This window comes from Trachinotus anak, unplaced genomic scaffold, assembly GCF_046630095.1.
Source record: "Trachinotus anak isolate AG129_WGS33_773 ecotype Australia unplaced genomic scaffold, CSIRO_AGI_Tana_v1 ptg000003l, whole genome shotgun sequence".
Lineage (NCBI taxonomy): Eukaryota > Metazoa > Chordata > Actinopteri > Carangiformes > Carangidae > Trachinotus > Trachinotus anak.
In genome coordinates this window covers 13,913,638-13,936,335 of record NW_027273854.1, presented here as the reverse complement: position 1 = coordinate 13,936,335, position 22,698 = coordinate 13,913,638, and the positions used below count along the sequence as shown (strand labels likewise).

General features: G+C 40.6%; 1 protein-coding gene across 4 annotated transcripts in view; it reads left to right on the top strand.

Moving 5' to 3' along the window:
- Nucleotides 1-22,698, top strand: part of LOC139618204 (voltage-dependent T-type calcium channel subunit alpha-1I-like) — a 72,258-nt gene that overhangs the window by 9,732 nt on the left and 39,828 nt on the right. For all 4 annotated transcript variants that reach the window (XM_071473940.1, XM_071473939.1, XM_071473942.1 and 1 more), the window contains exons 4-11: nt 386-483; nt 5,533-5,692; nt 11,002-11,350; nt 11,636-11,728; nt 15,011-15,335; nt 15,796-16,184; nt 19,983-20,134; nt 21,174-21,359. In XM_071473940.1, the coding sequence (XP_071330041.1) occupies nt 386-483; nt 5,533-5,692; nt 11,002-11,350; nt 11,636-11,728; nt 15,011-15,335; nt 15,796-16,184; nt 19,983-20,134; nt 21,174-21,359 (1,752 nt within the window). The remainder of the gene's footprint in view (nt 1-385; nt 484-5,532; nt 5,693-11,001; nt 11,351-11,635; nt 11,729-15,010; nt 15,336-15,795; nt 16,185-19,982; nt 20,135-21,173; nt 21,360-22,698) is intronic.

Below are 22,698 nucleotides of genomic sequence, written 5' to 3'. Positions count from 1 at the left end.
CTAACAGATGCCAGGCTCTGACTGAGCCACAACATCCTGCAGGCAACACTTAGAATAGAATGAATCCCTCTTTTTCCCCCTCTCTCTTTCTCCTCCTTGCCTCTTTTTCATGTTATTCTCCCCTTTTGATGCTTTGTCACTTTATCCTCCCACCACTTTCCACTCTGTGCAGTGCATTTTCCATACTGTTGAGGTTCACACAGCTCCAGGAGGGGACAGGTGAGACTTGTCACCACTGACCACTGTTGATGAATCATAAGCAGGGCTTCTTTTTTGTTAAATTATAAACAGGAAGCTCATCCAGGTAACTACAGAAAGGTTAAATTATGTTTTCCTTCTCTCTGCTTTTCTCATTCTTTCCTTCTCTCTCTCTCTGTTTACCCAGGATGGTAGAGTACTCACTGGACCTGCAGAATATTAACCTGTCAGCCATTCGGACGGTGCGGGTCCTCCGGCCTCTCAAAGCCATCAACAGAGTGCCAAGTGAGAATATTTAAAATTTTTATGTGTGTGTTTGTGAGTTCAAATCACATTTGTAAGTATGCTCTCATGTGACTACATAGCCTATTTTCTGTGTGTTTGTGCTTGTTTCTCTTTGTGCCTATGTGCCTCTGACAGTCCACATAATGCATCTGCATGAAAATTCATGTAGATGTATTACATCACTGGCTTTTTTGTGCATCCGCATGCCACCTGTTCCCCACGGGGATCATTAAACATTCATCTTATGCTTAATCACACAGCCCATTCAGGCCCTGAGTCACAGCTTTATCAGATTTACAAACCATCCATTAATGCTGCTTCACTGATCAGTCCGTGACCATAACCCCATTCCTTTCATCTAAAACTCAGTTCTTGGCCAAACTTTTTAACTTGTATTGATTTCTTTGTCTCGCTGCCCTAACAGGCAGCTCTTAAGCATTGTAAACACCAATTAGCCTGCCCCAGCTAGGTTCAGACTGGTCTTGTCTCTCAGTTTTAGCACTTTAGCAGTTAGCCAAGCATTATCAACAAATGCTAATTGTGAGTGATGAAGTTTCAGATATAAAGTTTTTTGTTAATGAATTTCATCAAAAACTTGTGCTTTGTGATTATTAATTTTTTTTTTTCTTTTACCTTTGCCAAATAACACGTGCTTTGTCCTTTTCTCATTTAAGTGAATAAACAGGACAATTGGCTCCTGTCCTTATCAAATGACCCACAGTTCCTCCTCCCTGCAGAAAATCTTGGATAAACAAAGCACATAAACCTAGAAGCTGTCCCTCAGTATCTTAAACTGACTGAGAGAGACTGTCTCTTCCACTTTTAAATAACCATGAAATGAGTCTGTGGCAGATGGAGCTGATTTCATGAAAGCCCTGTTGCCTGATTCATTTTGGACCTTGGGGATAGATAGTGTAGGAAAAAGAAACTTTCCAGTGACTTTGAACAGTAAATTTCAAGTTTTTTAAAGATATAAGGGCTCCATACTGTGGACTGCTGATAGTACAGATATATTGTGTGAGATACATGATCTGTTGCTCAGGTGACTGCGTGTGTAGACAGTTACAGCACTTTGTGTTATCTCTACAAGCCAACATGTAAAGCATCTTCTTTTTCACCTTATTATGCAACCTTTTTAGCTCGCATATCCTCTTATTTGTTCCTCTGCTTTCAGCATGCTGTCAACACCTCCCTCTAAAACCCCTGTCTGTTTTTTGAATACAGACTTCTGAAAACAGATATGCAGCTTTTCCCCTACCTTGTGCAAGTTCTTACCATCTTCTGCTCACCACTTAAATACCAATCATGGCAGATTCTTCGTATTTAGTGTAATTACCTGAAAAAAGTATCCTGCCTCCAGCGCCTGAATTGATTTCAATTTTCCACGTATTTTGGACAAGGACAAGTTACGTTTCAGGTAGAGCCATCATCAAGGAACCCACTCAGCCCGATATTTCAGACAGCCGCAGCAGTGCTCAGAAAATATGAATGTTAACTGCATTATTCTTTAAGTGGTGTGATTAGAAGATATTGTGTTCAGCAGAGTGCGTATGTGTTTCAGGGACAAGTGCACAGATTGTAAACAAATCTGCTTTTCTTGAGGTGATTGTGCATCATAGCACAAATATGCATATTTGATGCAGCAGATGTATGCATATATGCATGTGTGTATTAAAAATGTGTGTGCATGACCCTACTCTTAGTTCCTCTTTTATGCTTGTTCACACTGTAGTTGTGTGTGTGTGTGTGTGTGTGTGTGTGTGTGTGTGTGTGTGTGTGTGTGTGTAATTTGTGCGTACTGCACAAACTTTTATCACAACTGTTATCAGTCAGCTGCATGTAATGACTGTGTGGTGGCCTGATTGCGTCCCCTATCCGTGACCCTATTCGAGGTGAGGAAGCATGGGGAGAAAGCTATTTGTTCCTTGTTTTGTTGGATCGCTATGATACACAGGGAGCACGAGCACATCCTGACCCCTCACACATCTCAATTTATAACCCTCCGAACAAGTGGCAGATAATAGTCCTATGAAATGTGTCTGTGTGTGTGCTGTTGTGTTATACTTTTTGATGAAATTGGTGTGAGATATAAGAAATGCTAGACAAAATAGGGGTGGGAAAGACGAATAAACACTGTAGAAACTTGAAGGAGGAAAAAGAAAAGAAAAGAGAAGAGAACTCTGCTGGTCTTTGGTGAATAGCACAGGCAGGTAGCTGTAAATGTGTTTCCACTGTGGCGCAAGGGGAGGCATCCATCTTTATCTGGGAACAGCAGGAGCTGGCAAACTGGTGCAGTCACCAGGAGGGGAGCGAGAAGGAGAGTGAATGAGGAAAGGAGGAGAAGAAATAGATGAGAAAAAGACTGTGTGATACCATAATGTTTCTTTTCTCTGTGGTTTGTTTCGTTTCCTTTTTTTGAATAGTTGTGTTTTTTCTTTCTCTCTCTCTTTCTTTCTCTCTTTCTTTCTGTCTTTCTTTGTCTCTTTCTTTATTTTTATCTTTCTTTCTGTCTTATTTTGGCACTCCCTATTTTTCGGCACACCCTCAGGCCATGTCACATCCTCATTCTCCCCGTCTCTCTCTCCATTCATCTCCCTCTCTTCACCCAATTAGGCCTAATGGAACGGTGGCCTAATGACAAGAACCCTGGGGAACAAACACATTTAGACTCGCCTCCAGTCACCACCAGAGACACATACTCAACAGCAACGCTACTACTTTCCATTTAATACCAGTTGATGATGCAAATTAGCCAGAGGAGGAAGAGTGGTGTGAACTCACCTGAGGAAAAATTTTGTCCTCTGCACTCTTTAGATAAAATTTCCATAATTTTCAAATTTTTTTTTTAAACTTTTCAATCCAAGAAAGATTAGAGCCACACATTAATGTCCTGGTCATTCACAGTCTGTTTCTCTTCAAAGACCTTTGCCTAAATCATGACTGAACTTCAAATCAATAAAAAACATGATTAAAAAAAAGTTTGGCAAAAGGTGCCGGCCACAAATAGCGTAAACTATTCCCCATCAGTTAATTCCACATATGCAGATACACACTTCATTGATAAATGAACCTCTAATCATGAGCACAAACTCTTATCTAGCTAACTCTTTGTGTTTACACAGTTTTGTGTTTGTGTAGTGACTGAACTACAGGTATTTGTGTCCCTGTAAATATAGTCTACATGTGGGAACATCATCCTCATTGGTCTCTCTGTTCCTCTCCTGTCTCTCTCTGTCAGTCTCTCTCCTGTCATTCAGTCTGTTGGCAGTTTAGATGCACTGTTGTGTTTATGACACATTAACCTACTGGTGAGTTGTCATTCACGGATCCCAGTGTGGCACTTCAAAACACAAATCCACACACATCAGGCAAGTAGAGTAGACACACACACATATAGTCACACTTGTAGTAAAACCACAGCACACACACACACACACACGCACACACACACACATATAATTGTACTTTGTGAGGATACTCATTGACATAATGCATTCCCTAGCCCCTTACCCTAACCTTAACCATCACAATTGAGTGCCTAACCTTAACCTAAACCTAATTCTAACCATAACTCTAAAACCAAGTCTTAACCCTCAAAATGAAGGTGTCTCAAAAAGTGAGGACCGGCCAAAATGTCCTCACTTTCCTAAAATGTCCTCACTCTGTTAGTAAAATACTTTTTTTGGTTCTTACTATGTAGCAAGTACAAGTGTACACACACACACACACACGCACACACACACACACACACACACACACACACACACACCTCTCTCAGGTGTACAGGGTTGCTGTGATCTCATCAGTGGGTGTCTCACCTCTCTCTCTTGTTAGTCCAATCAGCTGTCATTATGTTCCGCTAATCACCATCTCAACATGTCATCACTGCGGGACAGACCCAGCCACAGGGGATGAGGTCATCATTATTTGACAGGGGACATGCTTGTGTTTCTGCAATTAGTTTTCATCTAATCATGAATGAGATCTCATGTAGACCAATTATACTTCTGTCTTCATGGGGTAGACAGTAGTTAGGCAATGTGTGTCCGTGTGTGGTTGTTTTTGTAATATTCTACCTTTAAAGCTTCTTATACGACATGCCTAATTTGGTCTCTTGTCTCTTTGGTCTATTGCCTTAGATGTGTGTCTTATATACGGCCTCGTGTAGAGAGGCTGTTAACTATCCTGTATGTATGTGTGCAATTCCATGTGTCTTTCTACGTCTTTGTGGTTCTTGAATTGTGCTGTCAAGTCAGTTTGCTGTCAAAAGCAGAATTTGAACTACTGTCCAAATTAAAATTCAGTACTCTGGATGCTTTGAAACAACCCTGTGTAGAAATTATGTACAATTATTATTAAACTGCAATAGCAAATACAAGACAATCATTATCCTTCAGATCACATTTGTTTTAGCAATATAACGAGGAAACATTTAATATCTGCAAAATGTTTACGCCGAACATATTTGCAAAATGTTCAATGACAGCATATTCTCTGATTATGGTTAAGCTACTCCAAGAAGTTGGCTGGGGTTAGGGAACAATATGGGTTTTGGTTTACTATTGAAAAAAACTCAGGACTGATGAAACTACAGGATGTGTCTAATTTTTCCATTATTTAAACAAAAACACAATCTTAAACTTGGGTCGCAGTCCCTGTTGTCTAAATCCTGCATTTTACGAGCCTACAATGCAACCTGATTACCTCCCTATGACTTCTGAGCAGTAGAACAAAAAAGAGTGTCCTTGACTCAAAAAAAAAAAAATGCAATGAACATAATCCAGACATCAATCATGTTTCCTTCAAAATTTATTTCACAAAGCAATTTATTAGTGTATAAGTGTCATCTCTGGGAGACAGGGATACTTTGAATGTATTAGTAGCAGTGCTACTACATTCAGTAGTAGTATTCATAAGGTAAGATTTATGACTATGATCAGTCACTGATAAAGCAATCTATATGTAAATAGTAAATCCCTTTTTATTTTAATCAATAGTTTAAACCTGAGATATTCTGTTACTGATTGATTGACCTCCTGAAACACACAGGTATGCGAATCCTGGTGAACCTGCTGCTTGACACTCTACCCATGCTGGGCAATGTGCTGCTGCTCTGCTTCTTCGTCTTCTTCATCTTTGGTATCATCGGTGTTCAGCTGTGGGCGGGGCTACTAAGGAACCGCTGCTATCTTGAGGAGAACTTCACCCTGTGAGTTAAACACTGTAAAAATGAATATGATGATGATAAGTTGTGGCCCTGCCATCATTAAGCATACTTCCCATTTTTCTCCATTGCATCATGTCAAACCCGTATTATAGTACTAAATCTATTATCTGTTGTACCTGTTTGTGAAATATACAATTTCTGCTGTTTGAATATGAACATACAATTTTGTCATAATGGATAATTAACTCCATTCACATATACTTTAATGTTAGTCTATGTGACTTCAGTATATACATTAGCAAACTCTTTCCATCTCTCTCTCAAGCTACAAAGCAAAAACAGTACAGTTTTATTTTCAAGCTGTAACTAAAACGTGATTAGATTCCAGCTGCATGCCTCCATATTCATGACCTGACATGACAGCATCATCTACGGTGTAAGTGTGTGTGACTGACATTCACCAGTGTTCAGTGTTTGATTTCATGACAATTTCTCTGTTTCCTTTTTTTATATGCTTTGCATCAGCTCGCTAGAAAAACACATGCCCCTGATGTGTGTGTTGTAATATAAGCCTTGTATACCACTCTGTGCATTGGCTCCGATAGTGCTGACACAACATATACTAATGACAGATCTAATAGCCAGATGAAAGGGGACACGTGTACGCCAGCTAGCACTGTCCTGTCTGCTTTGTCCTCTCTTTAAACTTGAGAAACATTTACCCTAATGACCCTCTACATGAATCACTTCACAAAGTTACTTTAACCAGTGTTTTTTTTTACCTTTACTGTATCTTCACTGGGCTAAAGGCTGATTAGTGATTAGCAGGACAAACTGAGGACTCCACTTTGATTTTCTGAGATGGGCTGAAGCAAAAGGATGTTTTTTTTCATTTTTTATCTGAGGGATCAGTGGAAAAGTGCAATCTTGTAGTCTAACTTTAGAAAGACAATTTCTTGCCCAGTTACTTAAAACTCCCACATTCGCTGATCAGTGCAACAGCAGGTTTTTAGTAGTGCAACAGCAGGTTTTTGAATTGAGGGTTACTGTTTAAGCAAAGTATTAGTTTGCATGTTATTTTAAATCATTGTGTTGATCTATTATGCAGGTTAGTAAAGGTGCTTGAGCAGTTAATTAGAAAGGTCTTACTGAGTTAGTGCTTGAGGACTATTATGCTAAGTAAAGGGCTAACATTAGCTCTCTGAGAGGTTATAATGGAGTGGGCTAAGTGTTGTAGTCAAGTGCAGCATTCGCTTTGGCATTTTACACCCTCACTCTTTTGATCTCTACCTTTTTCTTTTCGTGCCTTAATCTACCTGATTCTTGCCTTCATGTTTTGTTCTTTTATTTTTAACCAAGTCTCCAATTGGCCCACCCACTGGCCTTCTCAGCATTTTAACCCTATGTGGCCCCTTCCATTTCTTTTAATCCTTATTTATTTCCACAAGTCAATGATTTGTCGTGGAGAAACATTCACACCTCTAAGTGCACAATTGCAAAACATATCCTGCACTATTGCCCCCAGAGAGCAGGCCAACAGCACTTTTTTGTATTTGTATTATTATGTACTAATTTGTATTATGAAGGACAATTTGTCCAATGAACTTTTAAAACAAGATCATGTAGGCTGGTTTATTTTAATATGTTGTGTGTACTTCTTCAAACCAATCTTCCCTTCTCAACTGTCCCAGAATCTCACTTAGTAACATTGCCGGAAAGTGTCTCTTTTCTCTGCTGCTCTGTAGCCTTGATCCTTCCCTCCATCTTGCTCTCTATTGGCAGGTGTTTTCTCAGTGTGATGCCAGGTTTTGCAGTGCCATGCTGTGCAATGCCAAGTCATCAGCAGGGGGGGAAACAGCCTTCATTCATGCTCCACTACTCTGACAGGGGTCGTTTTTCTCCCCATTTCTTTTACTTTCTTAGACTCTTTCTGTTTCTTAAGCCTTGATCCCTCTCTCCACTTCAGCAATGTTAGTAAAGCACCAGTTTGAATGCCACTGACACCCTCTCTTGATATTCTTTATGTCTATCTCTATTGTCAGTCCTTTGTGTCCTCCGCTAGATTGAATAAACTATGCTGTGCTGTAGGTCAGAGTAAGCTCAGTGCATACGTGCAAACTTTCTTTGCCACCAAATCAATGCATGGTTTCTAAGCCACTCTCAGTGGAAGGTGGTATGGCCTGTACTGTAACTATTGATCCTGAAATTATTGTACTTGTGTGTGTGTTGTGTGAGGTGTTTGATTGAGGTAAAAGGAGATTTATAAATTCTACTGTTATATATGTCAGCACTATCTATCCCAGTATTGACTGGAGGAGACAGGGTAGCATCAAGAGAATTAGAGAGGAGAGGAAAGGGGTGATGAGTGGAGAGGAGAGTGGGGAGAAGGGTCAATCGTAAAGAGAGAAGAAAGGAGAAGAAGAATTATAGGAGGGGCAAAGTGAAAGTAACCTGAAAAGGAGAACAAAGGAGTGGAAGAAAGAGAAAGGGAAAGGAAGAGAGAATCAAAGAAGACATAAACTATAAAAAAAGAGAGAAGAGCATAAGGAGGGAACAACAGAGTTCAAATGTTAAAAGCTCCATAAGCTAAGGCTGTAATCTATACACATATATCATACACATATATTTTTGAGGTGTATGCGAGTATATTAGGCTAAGCAGTGTGTGAATTACATATGATATTTACCTTCAGCCATCTTTTCCTGATAAGACTCTCCCCATGCAGAAAAAAAGAAAACCAGAGAAGAGACTGATACGTACAGAGAAATAGTGCTGTGAGAAAATGGGGTAAAAAGACCAACAGAGTGCGATGAGTAAATCCTGTAGGTCGAGTGACCCTGAATGTATGTGTTCAGTAATGGGCCTGTTGATAGAGAACGTCTATTTTTGTACACCCCAAGCCCAGACCTTGGTATGAGCATCCGCACTCCGCGCTCATTTACTCCATACTCATGTCAGATCACACAGACACAAACACAATAGGCCTCCCTGACAAGCTCATAAGATTTTTTTTCCAATTTCCAAGAACCTTCTTAATTTTTTTCCCCTAATTTTAGACTGGTTTCATGTCATTTGATTTCATGTCTCATTACTATTTCTCTTCAACTCATTTCAGCAGCAGTTTCCTCTTGCCCTCCTTCCATTCCTTATCGTTTTCACACACACGTATGCACTCTCACACACACACACACACACACACACATATACATATATATATATATATATATATATATATATATATATATTCCATTAGTCATAATTGTTCCACTAACACACAACCAATGGCTGCAAACTTTTCCTTTAAATAAATCCACAGATGTAGATGAGTGTGAGTCTCCAGGTGGACTCTTTGGCATGCTTCCATTAGAACTGAGAGGTATGGGTGATTAAAGACACTCACTCACTCACTCACTCACTCACTCACTCAGTTATAGGGAGTGAATGAGTTAATTGAAGGTGTGTACGTGTAGTAGGTATACATCCATAAGAGTGTAATCTGTTTTTGTAATGATTTCACTCCAGGGCACACAAACAAGCGCACTATCTCACATACACTTTCCACATGACTTAATTTACATGATTAAACTATTTGTTGTCTGGTGCTAAACACACTCATCTCCAATGATGCGCTGTTGGTTAGGTAACTCAGTAAGTACCACTTTCATTTTGGTTTATCTGCATCTTTCATGGAAATTATACAATCTGCGTCTGTATCAGGACATCCCACAAAGATCATGATGTATGAAGAGAAAACAGCTTGATTTTTCTCAAGCTGTTGAGCTCACAATGCATGTTATTTCCATTAGAATATATATGGTCTTGTTCATTTCAGCTCCCCTGCAGTGTCCTCTTGGCACTCATTAAAATCCTACACTCCTTTAACATATTGCATCTCAGAAAGTGATGTATGATTATCTTCAACTATCACAGTCCCAGTCAAATTAGGTCCATGCATTCAGCAGGGTAATCAGCAGCAGTGCGGAGGTGCCCCTGTTTCAAATGGCAGAACACACCTGTTATTTCTGCTTTGTCAAGATCAGACCAATTATTTACTTGCAAGACCTTGTACAAGGAAGCTTATTGCTGCCAAATAAACAAACCTAACCCTGATTCCCCTGTTGGATACCTGGATTATGGTCAGCGCTGCCAGCTTGAGGCAAATTGTTGTTTTTATTTATTTTATTTTTTACAGAAATGGTGGCGCAGTAAAACATTGGTAGAATTTGCTGGAATGGCTGCAAAAGACTGCAATTCATTCTGTCTTGTTTGAGTTGTTCTCAGACATTGAAGGCAAAGGTTTAAATATAAATGGAGCAAAGTCAGTCCTCTAATTCACTCATGGCTGTTTGGAACACTCTCACTAGGGCTCCTTCGGGTTTTCACAATGGATGAATTGGTTTAACCCTCCTGACCCAGTACCAGACAAGAGCAAACAAAATAAAAACTTGAGCTGTAGGATTCATTGAGCTTCCTCTTTGGCAAAGCCAACTGCAAATAAGCAATAGAACATTAATTCTAATTCTCTGGTTCTCTGACTCACACTAACTAAAGTTTTAGAGAGAAGTTTTCGAATTCACAAACAACGTTAAAAGTGTCAGTCTGACACCTACTTTCTTCTCCAAACACATAAATAAAGGACTAAATGTAATTGAGTGTGATGTGTTAGGTGCTGCTTGATATCTCCTCAGGACACTCATTTTGTCATGTCCTGACCAACTCATGACCCCACCCCTGTTTACATCACTTGTCTGCACTAGCTGTAGGCAGTGTTCGCTAGTTCACTGCTAGGTCAGGCTTTTCTCTCACACATCACCTACAGCTCCATACTGATCCATTCATTGGTCTAGTAAGGCTGATCTGGATCTCCTTCTTACTGGTGTGTGTGTGTGTGTGTGTGTGTGTGTGTGTGTGTGTGTGTGTTTCATTTAGACTGTATTGGAGAAAAAAATTGAAAAAAAAAGAAAGAGGGTGTATGCTGTGTAATATGAGGATGCGCAGTATTTGTGTGTGTATGTGACACTGAGAGGAGAAGAGCAAGCGTATATACTGCCTGTACATGCAGGATCATTTGCATTTCCTTATGCTTTTGTATGCCTTCAATGATGCATTTATCCCACAGGCTTGGTTGAGTACTTCCAGGGATTTACTTCAGTGACTGCACTATATAACGTCTCTCATTTCACATTCTCTTCTCTTGCTCCCTCTTGACTCACCCTCTTACACTGAAATCCTCATGAAATTTCCCAATAGAAGTATTGAAACATGATGGAAATCTATTATGTACTACATCATGTACACAGTTTCTATTCCATAACTAGCTAACTTAGTTTCTTACCTTGTCCTCACTCCAGGTCTTCAGGTATGGCTCTGCCAGCTCCGTACTATCAGCCAGAGGAGGACGATGAGCGCCCCTTCATCTGCTCCCTGGCATCTGATAATGGCATCATGTCATGTACTGATGTGCCGGCGAGGCGCGAAGGAGGCCGCACATGCTGCCTGGACAAAGAGGACGCGCTCCACAGACAGGCTCTGGGCCTCAGTCCGGAGCCACTGGCCAACGGTAGTGGTGCTGGTGAAGCGATGGGTCTGTGCATCAACTGGAACCAGTATTACACCCGCTGCCACACAGGGAATAGTAACCCCCACAAGGGTGCCATCAACTTTGACAACATTGTCTATGCCTGGATTGTAATTTTTCAGGTATGATCCGTTTTAATTCAATTCACTTCAGTTTTATTTGTATAGCATCCAATCCTAACATACATTATCTCAGTTTTTTAATTACTCTTAAATTACTCTTTTTATTTTATTTATAAACTTACTATTACTACTCTTTATTTTTGTTATTTAAGAGTTATATTGACAAGGCTGAATGAATCATATATTCATGGTTATATAAACCATGCACTAGTAGGTAAATATTTGGTAAAGTAAAGCTGTTGTTAACTTGTAAATGTTAAATCACAATCCAATCTTTCCTCCTAGGTCATCACTCTGGAGGGCTGGGTAGAGATCATGTATTATGTAATGGATGCCCATTCCTTCTACAACTTCATCTACTTCATCTTACTCATCATTGTAAGTAACATTTACTACTACATTAGTTTCTACCAGCTGACACATCCAGTGTGCATTGTTTTTGATGATTAAACAATGAATAACTAAAGAATGAAATGTAACAGTAGTTTTATGCTCTGCAGATTAAAAAATGCCTCATAACATTTCCAATATATGTGGACATCAGGGGTCTCCTGCTATCAATAAATTGCATGAGGATATTTCCTGAGTGGCAAATTGAAGTGTTAATAGACTTGTGAAAATCAATAGTAGCATAAAGGACTATCCACAATCAATATCTGCAGGAGGGAGGGAAGGAGGTCGATGTTACGTCAGTTTATCTTTTGGTGGTAAAGGAAGGGAAAGGGTAGAGAAGAGGAGTAAAGACAGCTGAATAAGACCAGAAAATGTATGTCCAAGTACTGTATGCACACTGGGTGCAAGAGCTAGATCAGGTTTTTCGCATTAACTGCCAGATGGCAGCACAATAAATGTTGTTTGATTCTGCATTCATGTGCCATTGGCTGTCTGTAAGATGGCATTCAGTCACTCGGTGTGGCAGCAGACGTGCAACAGCAGAAATCCCAGATGTTGCACTTTCCTACCAGCGGGTGAACACAATAAAAAACAGACATACAGCCTTTTGTAAAGCTTGAAAATGAGATAAAAAAACGACAGAGGAGATGAAAGCAGGTGAGAGAGGAGAACTGCAAACTTATTGTAAAGAAAAACTAGTGTGAGTGAATGAATGAATTCAAAGTGAGTAAAGAAGATAAAAATGAAGAAAACAAACACACCAATCACATTCACTTCTGTACTTGACTAAATTCTACAGTTACTGTGCTACACTATAATGAGAGATGACAGAACTTAAAAATGCAAGACCTGGCTTACAAAACATTTTTTCTGCTACCCTCCTCATACTCCCAACACTGGCTTTAAATTTCATCCTGTTTTTGGCAGATTTGACCTGAGGTTGGCTTTGCCAGTGTAAGTATCTTTTGGGAGATAGTTGACATGGTGTCACATTACAGTGTAATCACTTTAGCCTATTTTATACTGCTCCTCTCATGTCATAGATTGTAATGCCCTGAATTATACTACTTCCAATACAACTCAACAAGTAGGCAAGCTAATTTGCTTTCAAGTTCAATACACAATGCTTAGTGGCTTGCACAACACCTAACAACTAGAAAAACACATGGCTCCCTTCGTGGTACATGATTGATTGGCAGCTTGTGAGTGAGAGGTCCTAAAGGATGCCTTGAAAGTGCTGTTGACACGATGAGAAGTTTTCAGTCAGGCACTTCTATGGGCCCCTAAGGTGCTGTTCACACAGACAGGGTCACCTTGACTCTATCATTCTGTCCCTTTGTAGTCCTTTCTCTTTTTCTCTTTTACTTTCTGTGTGTGTGTGTGTGTGTGTGTGTGTGTGTTTAATTAAGTTCAAGTACCCTGTTCTTAAGCTTGTTATAGTCTCACCTCTATCTCCTTGATACTTGATATACTATCAAGTGTCTATATTGGTGTCACATTGAAGAGTATGAGAAAATGGATCAAAGTGTCTTAGAGCTAAGTGCTACCGAGAGGCCAGTTATTAGGAGACTGTGTGTGTGTGTTTGTGTCTCATAGAAAGAGAGAATATGTATACACATAAATGTATGTGACAGCTGCTGCATAGAGGCACATAGACCCATGCAATCAGTTGTAAACTAAGCCTGCCATCTTAATTTGTGTATCTGAGTGCGTGATCACACATACTTGTGTGTGCATGTATGTTTGTGTGTGTGTGTGCGCGCGCACACGCATGTATGCATAATGCAATGATCATCTGAATGCGTGATATTGAGCTGCCGTGCCTGATTATGCGAAAAGCTGTCTACTGATCAGAATCGCAGAATAGACACACACACACACACACACACACACACACACACACACACACACACTCACTCTCACACAGATGCAAGCCTGGAGGGAAATCAAAGCTCCACACACCTGCAGACCTGCTTTGACCCACAGGCCACAGATGGGCATCTCTCCTCCCTCTCCCCAAACACACATACACACACACACACCTCCCATATATGTTTCCTCTCTCCCTCTATCTGTGTAGATATCTCTGTGGTCTCCCAGCTTCTTCACTCCCTTCTTCAACTTGCCCTGCATGTTTAATCACTGTCGATGAAAGTCTGTAGGTGAAAGTTTGGATTTTTATATCTGTGGATGTTTTTATGTGTGTTATGTGGAATATTCCTGCTCTTAATGTTTTGGCCTTATAGGTGTGTATCGGTGTCCGTGCGTGTGCGTGCGTGTGTGCGTGTGTGTGTCTGCCAGCTTTGTCCAAGGAGGAAGAGGGATACATGTTCAGATTTGTAATGAACAAAACCGACACTCTGCTACAAGCTGCTCTATCCATCCAGCAGTCTGGTTTTTGAGTTGTTCAGCATTAGCCATTATTGATCTGATCATTGTTCCGTAACCAGCTCGGAGTAGTCCAATAAAAGCCATTTCAGCAGTCCTGTAGTGATTCCCATTACTGCCACTAAAAGGGTCAGCCAACACATACCATTCACAATGCACTCCATCTCTCCCTGAACCCTCACTTTGACTCATGATAGGCAAAAGGAAAGCTTTTTTTTTTTTTTTTTTACACTGATTGGTAAGGAAATGTACAGTGTGAATGTGCACTGTACATAATGGGCACATGTGCATGAGAAGAGTAAAGAAGGATATTGAGTTGGAGTCGGAGTGGAAGGGATAGTTTAGTAAGGTCAGAGTCAGAGTTAAAACGAAGAGAAAAAGAAAGATGGCCAGATGCTGAACTGTGCTTTGGGCATATGTTGGCTCTGTCTGTCTGCTCCATTCAGCTTTAGTTTGGTGCGAAGCCAGCACTCAGAGACCTTTAGCATGTGTGCTAACATTTCAAGTGGAGATTGATGAAAAAAACAAGTCTGTATATTCCATGGAACATCCCATATTTCATTCTCTCATTTCTCAACATCTGCTTCAGCCATAGACCGATTATTTAGATAAGACACTGCACGGCTGCTTGTTGTTTTAGTTAGGGTTGTGTCTCGGTTAAGATTTTTAAATCTTGATGTCTTCACTAACTCTTTAGCCCCTTTCTTCTCCACAGAACAGTTTATTCTTTGGGCAAAGTCCATGCAAGATTAGCTCATGTCCCCTGCAGTAATTTTCCATTGGTTGCACTGGCTTTATCTTAGTTCAGCTTAACTCATCCACCAAGTTTTCTTTTAATCCCTGCAGAGGCTAACTTTCTGTTGTTGTTTCTTGTTCCAGATTGGTTCATTCTTCATGATCAACCTGTGCCTCGTGGTTATCGCCACCCAGTTCTCAGAGACCAAACAGCGGGAACACCAACTGATGCAGGAGCAAAGGGCACAGTGCCTATCCTCCTCCACCCTGGCCAGCATGGCTGAGCCAGGAGATTGCTACGAGGAGATCTTCCAGCTGGTCTGCCATGTCCTCCGCAAGGCTAAGAGGAGATCGGCAGCTCTCTACTACACGCTGAGGGGCAAGCCACCGCCAGCCGGTGGAGGCAGGGGTAACAGGCGAGTTGGGGGGAATGTGAACGGAGAGAGGCATCATTCGAGGCACCCGAGATGTGAGTAGGAGGGCCTCAGAAAATGACTTCTGAGTATGTCTTATTATGTAACATTTGACATGGGGCCTTTTTCAGGCAACTTGTGGATAAGAGTTTGAATATGGTTCAGTGGCTTGAAAAAGATAATGAGCACAGTATTGATGAATGATGAGTTAAATAAAATATGGTCAGGCAACAAGTATGGCTGCATTTTGACACGTGTTTATTTTTGCCAAGGTCAAGCTCATGCTGTCCAAAAAATACTGTATATTTTGTTTATCTTCTCATTTTATTCCCATATCAATACTTGCTATTTATCAATTTATTTCTTATTATCTATTTATTTATCTCTTTATCTAGCTATTTATCAAAATAAATATATGCAACTTTTGCAACAGTTGAAAAAAACTTGCCATTCTGTATATTCTGCATCACAAAAGAGTCTCATGTTCTTTCTACTCCTGTCTCTGCACCTCTCCAGCATCCCATTGTCCGCACCAAAACAAGCAAGACCACGGCTCTCATCCATTAGCCAACTCCATCAGTCTGTCTGTCCCTCAAAATCCAGAGGACTGCCCTATATGTAAACTGTCGCTAAAAGAGGGGGCAAGAGCTGTGGGAGACTCTGCCAACGAGGAAGAAGATGAGGAGGATGCTGTAAAAGAGACGGGCAAGGAGGAGAACCACTTAGAGGAGAGGGGAGATGGGGAGAGGAAGAAGAAGAGGTCATGCTTCGGACAATGCAGGGACATTTGGAATGATATGAGGAGGAAACTCTGGGGCATTGTGGAGAGCAAGTACTTCAGCAGGGGCATTATGATCGCTATTCTCATCAACACCATCAGTATGGGCATCGAGCATCATAACCAGGTAAGATGTTATGATCAGTGCTGTCAAACAAACATTGTTACTAACTGTTTATGCAGTGATCATTTCTTTCTGCAACCATGTTTGATGAAATTTGAATCATAAGCCTCCCTCTTTTCACACCTGCTTCTATTTGCTGTTTTAATTTTCTGTTGTTGCTGTGGACTACAAACTCAACACATCTTCTATGTGTTTCACATTAAAAGCATATGAGTGATTCAGAGGCCATAATCTTGCTTTTATTGTGAAACTGCTGCGATGAAGCGCTGCATGTCATTGACATCAGGCAAATATCTGGATAGAAAAGCAAAACATAATTGTTTGCTGCCAATAATCAAAGATAGGAAAAACAGTAGGAACTGTATTTCTGTTAAAAAGAGGAAATCAGACTTGTGAGAATGATGTTTTATTGATGGAAATACTTTTATGGAAATGTACACTCAGTATTCAGTTTTTTAACCATTTAAAATAAATAATTAAATATATATATCTATATATATAGTGAATATTTTGGAAATTGGTAATGGTCATTGCCATCATTTTACAGGAATACATTGTCTAGACTGACATACTATAGTGTCAGTGGAGTGTGCTGGCATAATCATTTCTCGCTGCCCTTTCACTCCCACAAATCGCCACAGCCTCAGCAGATAAACCACTATCACTGCTGATGAAGCATTGCTGCTACAAATATTATAATAGCAGATGACGTTCAGAGGGATGAGTGTGGGAGTGGAGCATCACTGCCATGCAGTTTCCTGACAGAGGTGTAAACATTTAGCCTAGCGGTAGACAAAACCGAGCTGGCTTTTAACATTGGCCAGGCTCCTCAGAGGCAGACAAGGCAGGTGTCTGAGAGCGAGAGTGGGAGAAGCCTGCCAAGAGTACACACACGCACACATGCATGCAAACACAAATGCGTATCAGCAAACACGCACACACAATACACATTCATTTGTGTCCACTGTGTGCATGCACACAAACAAATACCTTTTTTGAATTTTGCGCATGCACCAACAGGAACACATGCAGGCACATACACTCACAAGCTGTTACATAAAACAGCTTTTTCTTTTTCCTTCATTTCTCTCTCTCAACTGTCATTCTGTTTTCTCTCCTCTCTTTTTCTTCTCCTCTACTCTCTCCCTTGCTAATTTTACTTCCACTTCTCTCCCCTTATTTTCTCCATAAATCCCTCTGTGCACCTCTCCTTTGCATGTTCCCCCACTTGTTCCTTTGTTCCTCGCTGTCTTCCTTCCTCCCATCCTTCCCGCCTTACCCCAAGTGTCTCATCTACTCTCTGACTGTTTTACCTCCCTCAGTTTCACCCGCCGTCTCCCCACTTTTCTCTCTCTCTCCCTCTCTATTTCTCCGTGTCTCTCTCTCTTTCTCTCTCTCTTATCCACCCACTCACTCTTTGACAGTGTACAGAGTAGCTGCTTTCTCTCATCTCCAAAGACTCTAAAAATAAACGAGGGTTGAGAAGGGGGGTGGGCGAGTGAGAGAGGAAGAGCGAGGCAGACGCCGGTTACACAGCAGTTTTCAGCTCAATTCCCTGTGTGATCCTGTGCAGGAGTGAGTGTGTGCGTTTAAAGTGGGCGTGTATTGAGAAACACACATACACATTTGCATGCACAAACTCGCAAAAGCCTTGTCTGTTTGTCTTTTGAGTCTTTCTCCCTCCGCAATTTCCACAGGCTGGCACACAAGCAGTGGTACAAGAGTGTGTCTCTGTTCTGCAGTAGGAAAGTCTTACCTCATGCAGTTTTATTCTAAAACAGGAACTCTGAAGCTGCTGCGCTTCTCCCTGAAAACTGACACAAAGCTGCCTTATTTGCACCACACCGTACTTAAGGAAAATGTTCACATCATGTTCTGTAAAGGTATGACCTTGCAATTTTTGGTTGTGGCCTTTAATGATCAGGTTTTGTTTATATTTATGTTGGATTATTACTCACCAGTTCACCAGGCACATTGGAATTCAGGTTTGGAAGTTGTAGCTCAGTCATTCATATTCAAGCAACATTCACAGGCTGACTGCGGCCACATTTCAAGTGAGAAACAGAGTGAGGACACATTTGTGAGGCTGGATAAAATATCAAATACTGTACAGGAGGTGGATGTAACATGAGGGAATGCAGGCACAAGAATATGAGGAGAAACATGGTTAGGGACTGAAAGGTAATGGAGCAAGAAAGGAAGCAGAGAGGAGGGAGAAAGTAAGGAGAGGGTGGAATGATGGTATTTTGTCTGAGTTAAACTGTGATGTCAAGGGATGTGATGGTTCTGTCAATAGCAATAAATCTCATCCTGTGTTTGTACTTTGGACGAGTGAGGGAGACATAGGTGAAGGTTAGAGCAAACTACAAAAGAATAAAACTTGCTTGTGTCTGTGCATCTGTCCACATTTCTCCCCACATTCTGTGCTTTCTACTGCAACCCATCTACAGCAGTGGTTGTATTAGCATCTCTTAAAATTTTAGTTTCATGACATTTTTTAGAGGTAAATCTACATCTAAACCAATCTGCAGTCCAATGATCAGTCCTGTTTCAAGCTATTGAGCTGAAATGAGTCTCAGTAGACTGAAACATTGTAGTTAAAGCTGAGCTCATGAGATTTAGGCTGGTTTTATGAGTGTATTTCTTCTCTTCCTATCCCTTTTATCATTCTAACTCTTCCTCACCTCTAATTGAGTGTTATTCTCTCCACTCTTTGCCTCCATGTCATCATCTACTCCCAAACATTCCCTTTGCTTTCCCCCTTCTTTCCTTCTCCTTCAGCCAGGCTCTTCTTCTCCTGCTCTACCCTCCTCTGATTGACAGGAGGATATTGATTGGGAAGAGATGGGTCTGCCTGATAATGAGACTCCGAAAGAGAAAGAAAAAGGGATGGAGAACTAGGGGGATGGAGATAGATTGGGAGAAAAAGCGGATTAGAGGAGGGGGTGGGGGTCATGAGAGTGTGTTTTCCTCTGACACGGTTTGCTAACTTTGGCAGGGCTAGCTGGCTATTTCTCTGCTGGCTTTGAGACTGAAATTCACAGGGGGTATCAGAGAAAGCATCTGATCTATATTGTACATAACACACACACACACACACACAGAGTACACTTGCATGAAGCAAATCTGCTTGTGCACACACACATACAAATGGAAATAAACCCAGGATTGACTGGAGCATGAGTGTGGATTTGTGTTTTGTGTGCGGTTCGTATATGTATGTGGTCCTTTGCCAGTTCCAGATAACATGCTCTTCTATTCAGCCAGTGTTTGACACCATTGGCTACACAGACACTACACACTCTCCATTCCCCCTTGCATTCTGCCGTTCATATTTGCTGATGTGAGTTTTTTTTTTTTTTCCAGTTTCACTTAAACAGCTGTGAATAAAAAACAGTTTGTTCCTATGCTTTTCAGTCTTTTCCCTGCCTTTCTGTCTGTTTCCTATTTAAGATAAGATGTGTGCTTTAATTTTATTTGCCAGGAGATCTCTCTCTTCAAGTGACTGACAGCTGGAGTGACAGCATTTTCTACACCGGCGGAGCAAAGTGATCTGTACACGGTTGTTTTCTTTTCAGTTCAGCATCTTTTGTTGCGGTAGTTGTGACTGCAAAGCAGCGGTTTAATATCAACTATGTTTTTATCTCTTCGTCTGCACCTGCCTCTGTCTATCACTGCTCTGTTTCTAACTTCTCTTATCTTTTACCTCCTATTCTTTGTGCCACTCTGTCTACACCCACATTCACCTCTTTCTCATTTTTGTTTCTGTGACCTCCTCCACTCCCCACTCGCTCCACCCAGCCTGAAGAGCTGACCAACGTCCTGGAGATCTGCAACATCGTCTTCACCAGCATGTTCACTCTGGAGATGATCCTCAAGCTGACTGCTTTTGGCTTCTTTGAATACCTGAGGAACCCCTATAACATCTTTGATGGCATCATCGTCATCATTAGGTCTGTAATCCACAAAGCACGTATAATAAGATTTCATAAACAAGGAATATTTACACATTGAAGGTTTTTTGCTTAAAATGGTAAACTGTTACATTAACAGTCAAAAACCCAAATTTATTTAGTTTACTACAATGTAAAACAGAGAAAAACAGAAATTTCCCACATTAGAGAATCTGCAATGTTGGAATCTCTGGCATATTTGCTTGAAAAACAAACAATTAATTGCTTACCAGTAAAGTTGCAGATTAATTTTCTGTCTATCAACTAATCAACTCATCATTTCAGCTCTATAAAAAGTATATCCCAAAATCAAATTCAGAGCCTGACATGCGAATCTTCTAATTGCCCTACTGTTAATACTGTGCGTTTCAGAGTTTCTGCATTGGGAAATTAACCAGAGACATCTTTTGGTTAAAATACACTGTACTTGCCGGCTGTTCTCCATCTACCTGAGGCTTGGGGGGTCAACGAAGCACAGCCAGCAAACACACTATACTCTGTAACGCTGTTAGAACAAGAACAGCCACAGTCAGAATGGCCATCGGGCATAACAGGACAAATCCTAGTGGGCCACCGCATCGGTCAAAAAATCCATAAAGGTTTTACTGTCAGTCTCTTTACCAGCCCTGTCAGTGAGAGTGTGCTGTGCATTCCCCATGAAGCTTTCCATTTAACTATTCAGCTTCTTTTATGTGACAGTTGTTAAATATGGGAACTATGTCGCAACATGAGAAGTAAATATGTAAAATGCAGCAATATTCCTTATCACATCAGTATGGATTATGTATGGTCATGTGCAGTAGTGTTGTTTAATATAAAAGACTTGTTCTCTTATCTCATCTTCTCTTATCTGGTCTTCCTCTCTTTTCGGTTGATTTCTATTTATTTTTTAACTCTCCCCACATTCATCGATTATGACGATACACGTTTTTTTTCTCTACATTTCCTTCAAATTTCTCCACACCCTCCAATTTCTCATTTTCTCTCTATTTCACACTGTTATACACTCATGTACACATCCATTCGACACACACCCCAGTGTGTGTGAGATAATCAGCCAGGCAGACGGCGGCCTGTCAGTGCTGAGGACCTTCAGGCTGCTGAGGGTCATTAAGCTGGTGAGGTTCATGCCTGCGCTGAGGCGGCAGCTGGTGGTGCTGATGAAGACGATGGACAATGTGGCCACTTTCTGTATGCTGCTCATGCTCTTCATCTTCATCTTCAGGTAACACAGGGGAAGAGGGGTATGCATTTTTGTGGAATACAGCACAGAGAAAAGAAATCAACTCAAACTGAGAGGGGAGGAAAGTGTAATAAAGAATATGTGGAGGAGGAGAACAGAGTTTGTATGTATACTGTATACATGCACTGTGCGGTACTGTGCCTGATAGTTTAAGAGCTTAAGAGAGATTGTTTTGTTGCCACTCCAAACCATGATAGAAAATCAGCAGATTAAGACAAAATATAGTAGTTGAGCATGGTGCAGGCAGCCATGGCCAAAAGTTTGAACACAGTGTGTACAAAATAATAGGATTAACTTTATTATAATCTCCCCCATTTTTGCCCAAACCATGGCATCAATGATTTTCTTTTTGACCTGCCCTCTTCTCGAGCATTACCTCTACCATGAAGGTTATGATTACTTTAAGTCGATTGTCAGTCAGCAGTGTATGTGACTGCACCGAAGTTTCAAATTCCATTAAATAAGACAGATAGAAAGAACAGTAATAACAAACTGTATCCATTAAACTGACAGATAAAGACTGATTTCAAATGCATCACATAGCAATAAATTGGTTTATTTAAAACTGACATGAATGTCTTTACCTTTACTGTAAAAGCTGTCTGTAATACACCATTAGGAATTCTTTGTCTTTATATGAATTCAATCAACAATCATACCAATCATTCCACTAGGCCGACTGTAAAATCTAATTAACGGAGAGGGTGGGTTGTCCTAATATTTTTTTCAAAATTATCCTTTAAATGACATGTAACAATTAAAGATGAAATACAGCATTTACATTGTACCTAAATGAATATTGTGATGCAGATGCTGAGGACTGTAATTTACAGAAAGATAATCATTCAGCCTAATCGCTCTTCTTGTTAACATCCCCCAGGACATGCATACACACACATATACACATACCGCTGCTCTGTTTTCCCTCTAAATTCACCTCTCAAGATAGTATTAGCAGAATTATTGTTATTTGAATAATTTATCCTAATTGTTCCAAGTGCAATCATTTTTACACAATAGATGAGTTCTACAGCAGCGTAATGCTATTAGTCTAGTCCTGCTTTCTGTGTGTATGTGTGTTTGTGACCTCATGTGTGTGTATATATGTGTACCTGCCAACCCTTGCAGCAGAGCAAAACAAAAACAAGTGTGGCAAGACAGATGGCATCAGAGCTTTTAGCCGGCTAATGCTATCCGGTGTAGCTTTTAGGGAGCAGTTAATGTACAGCACCACTCAGCTAAGACTTTAAAATTTAAAACATCTCCTTAATCACTTTAAAGACACCAGTGATGAATGAGAATATAAATGAGACTGACTGAG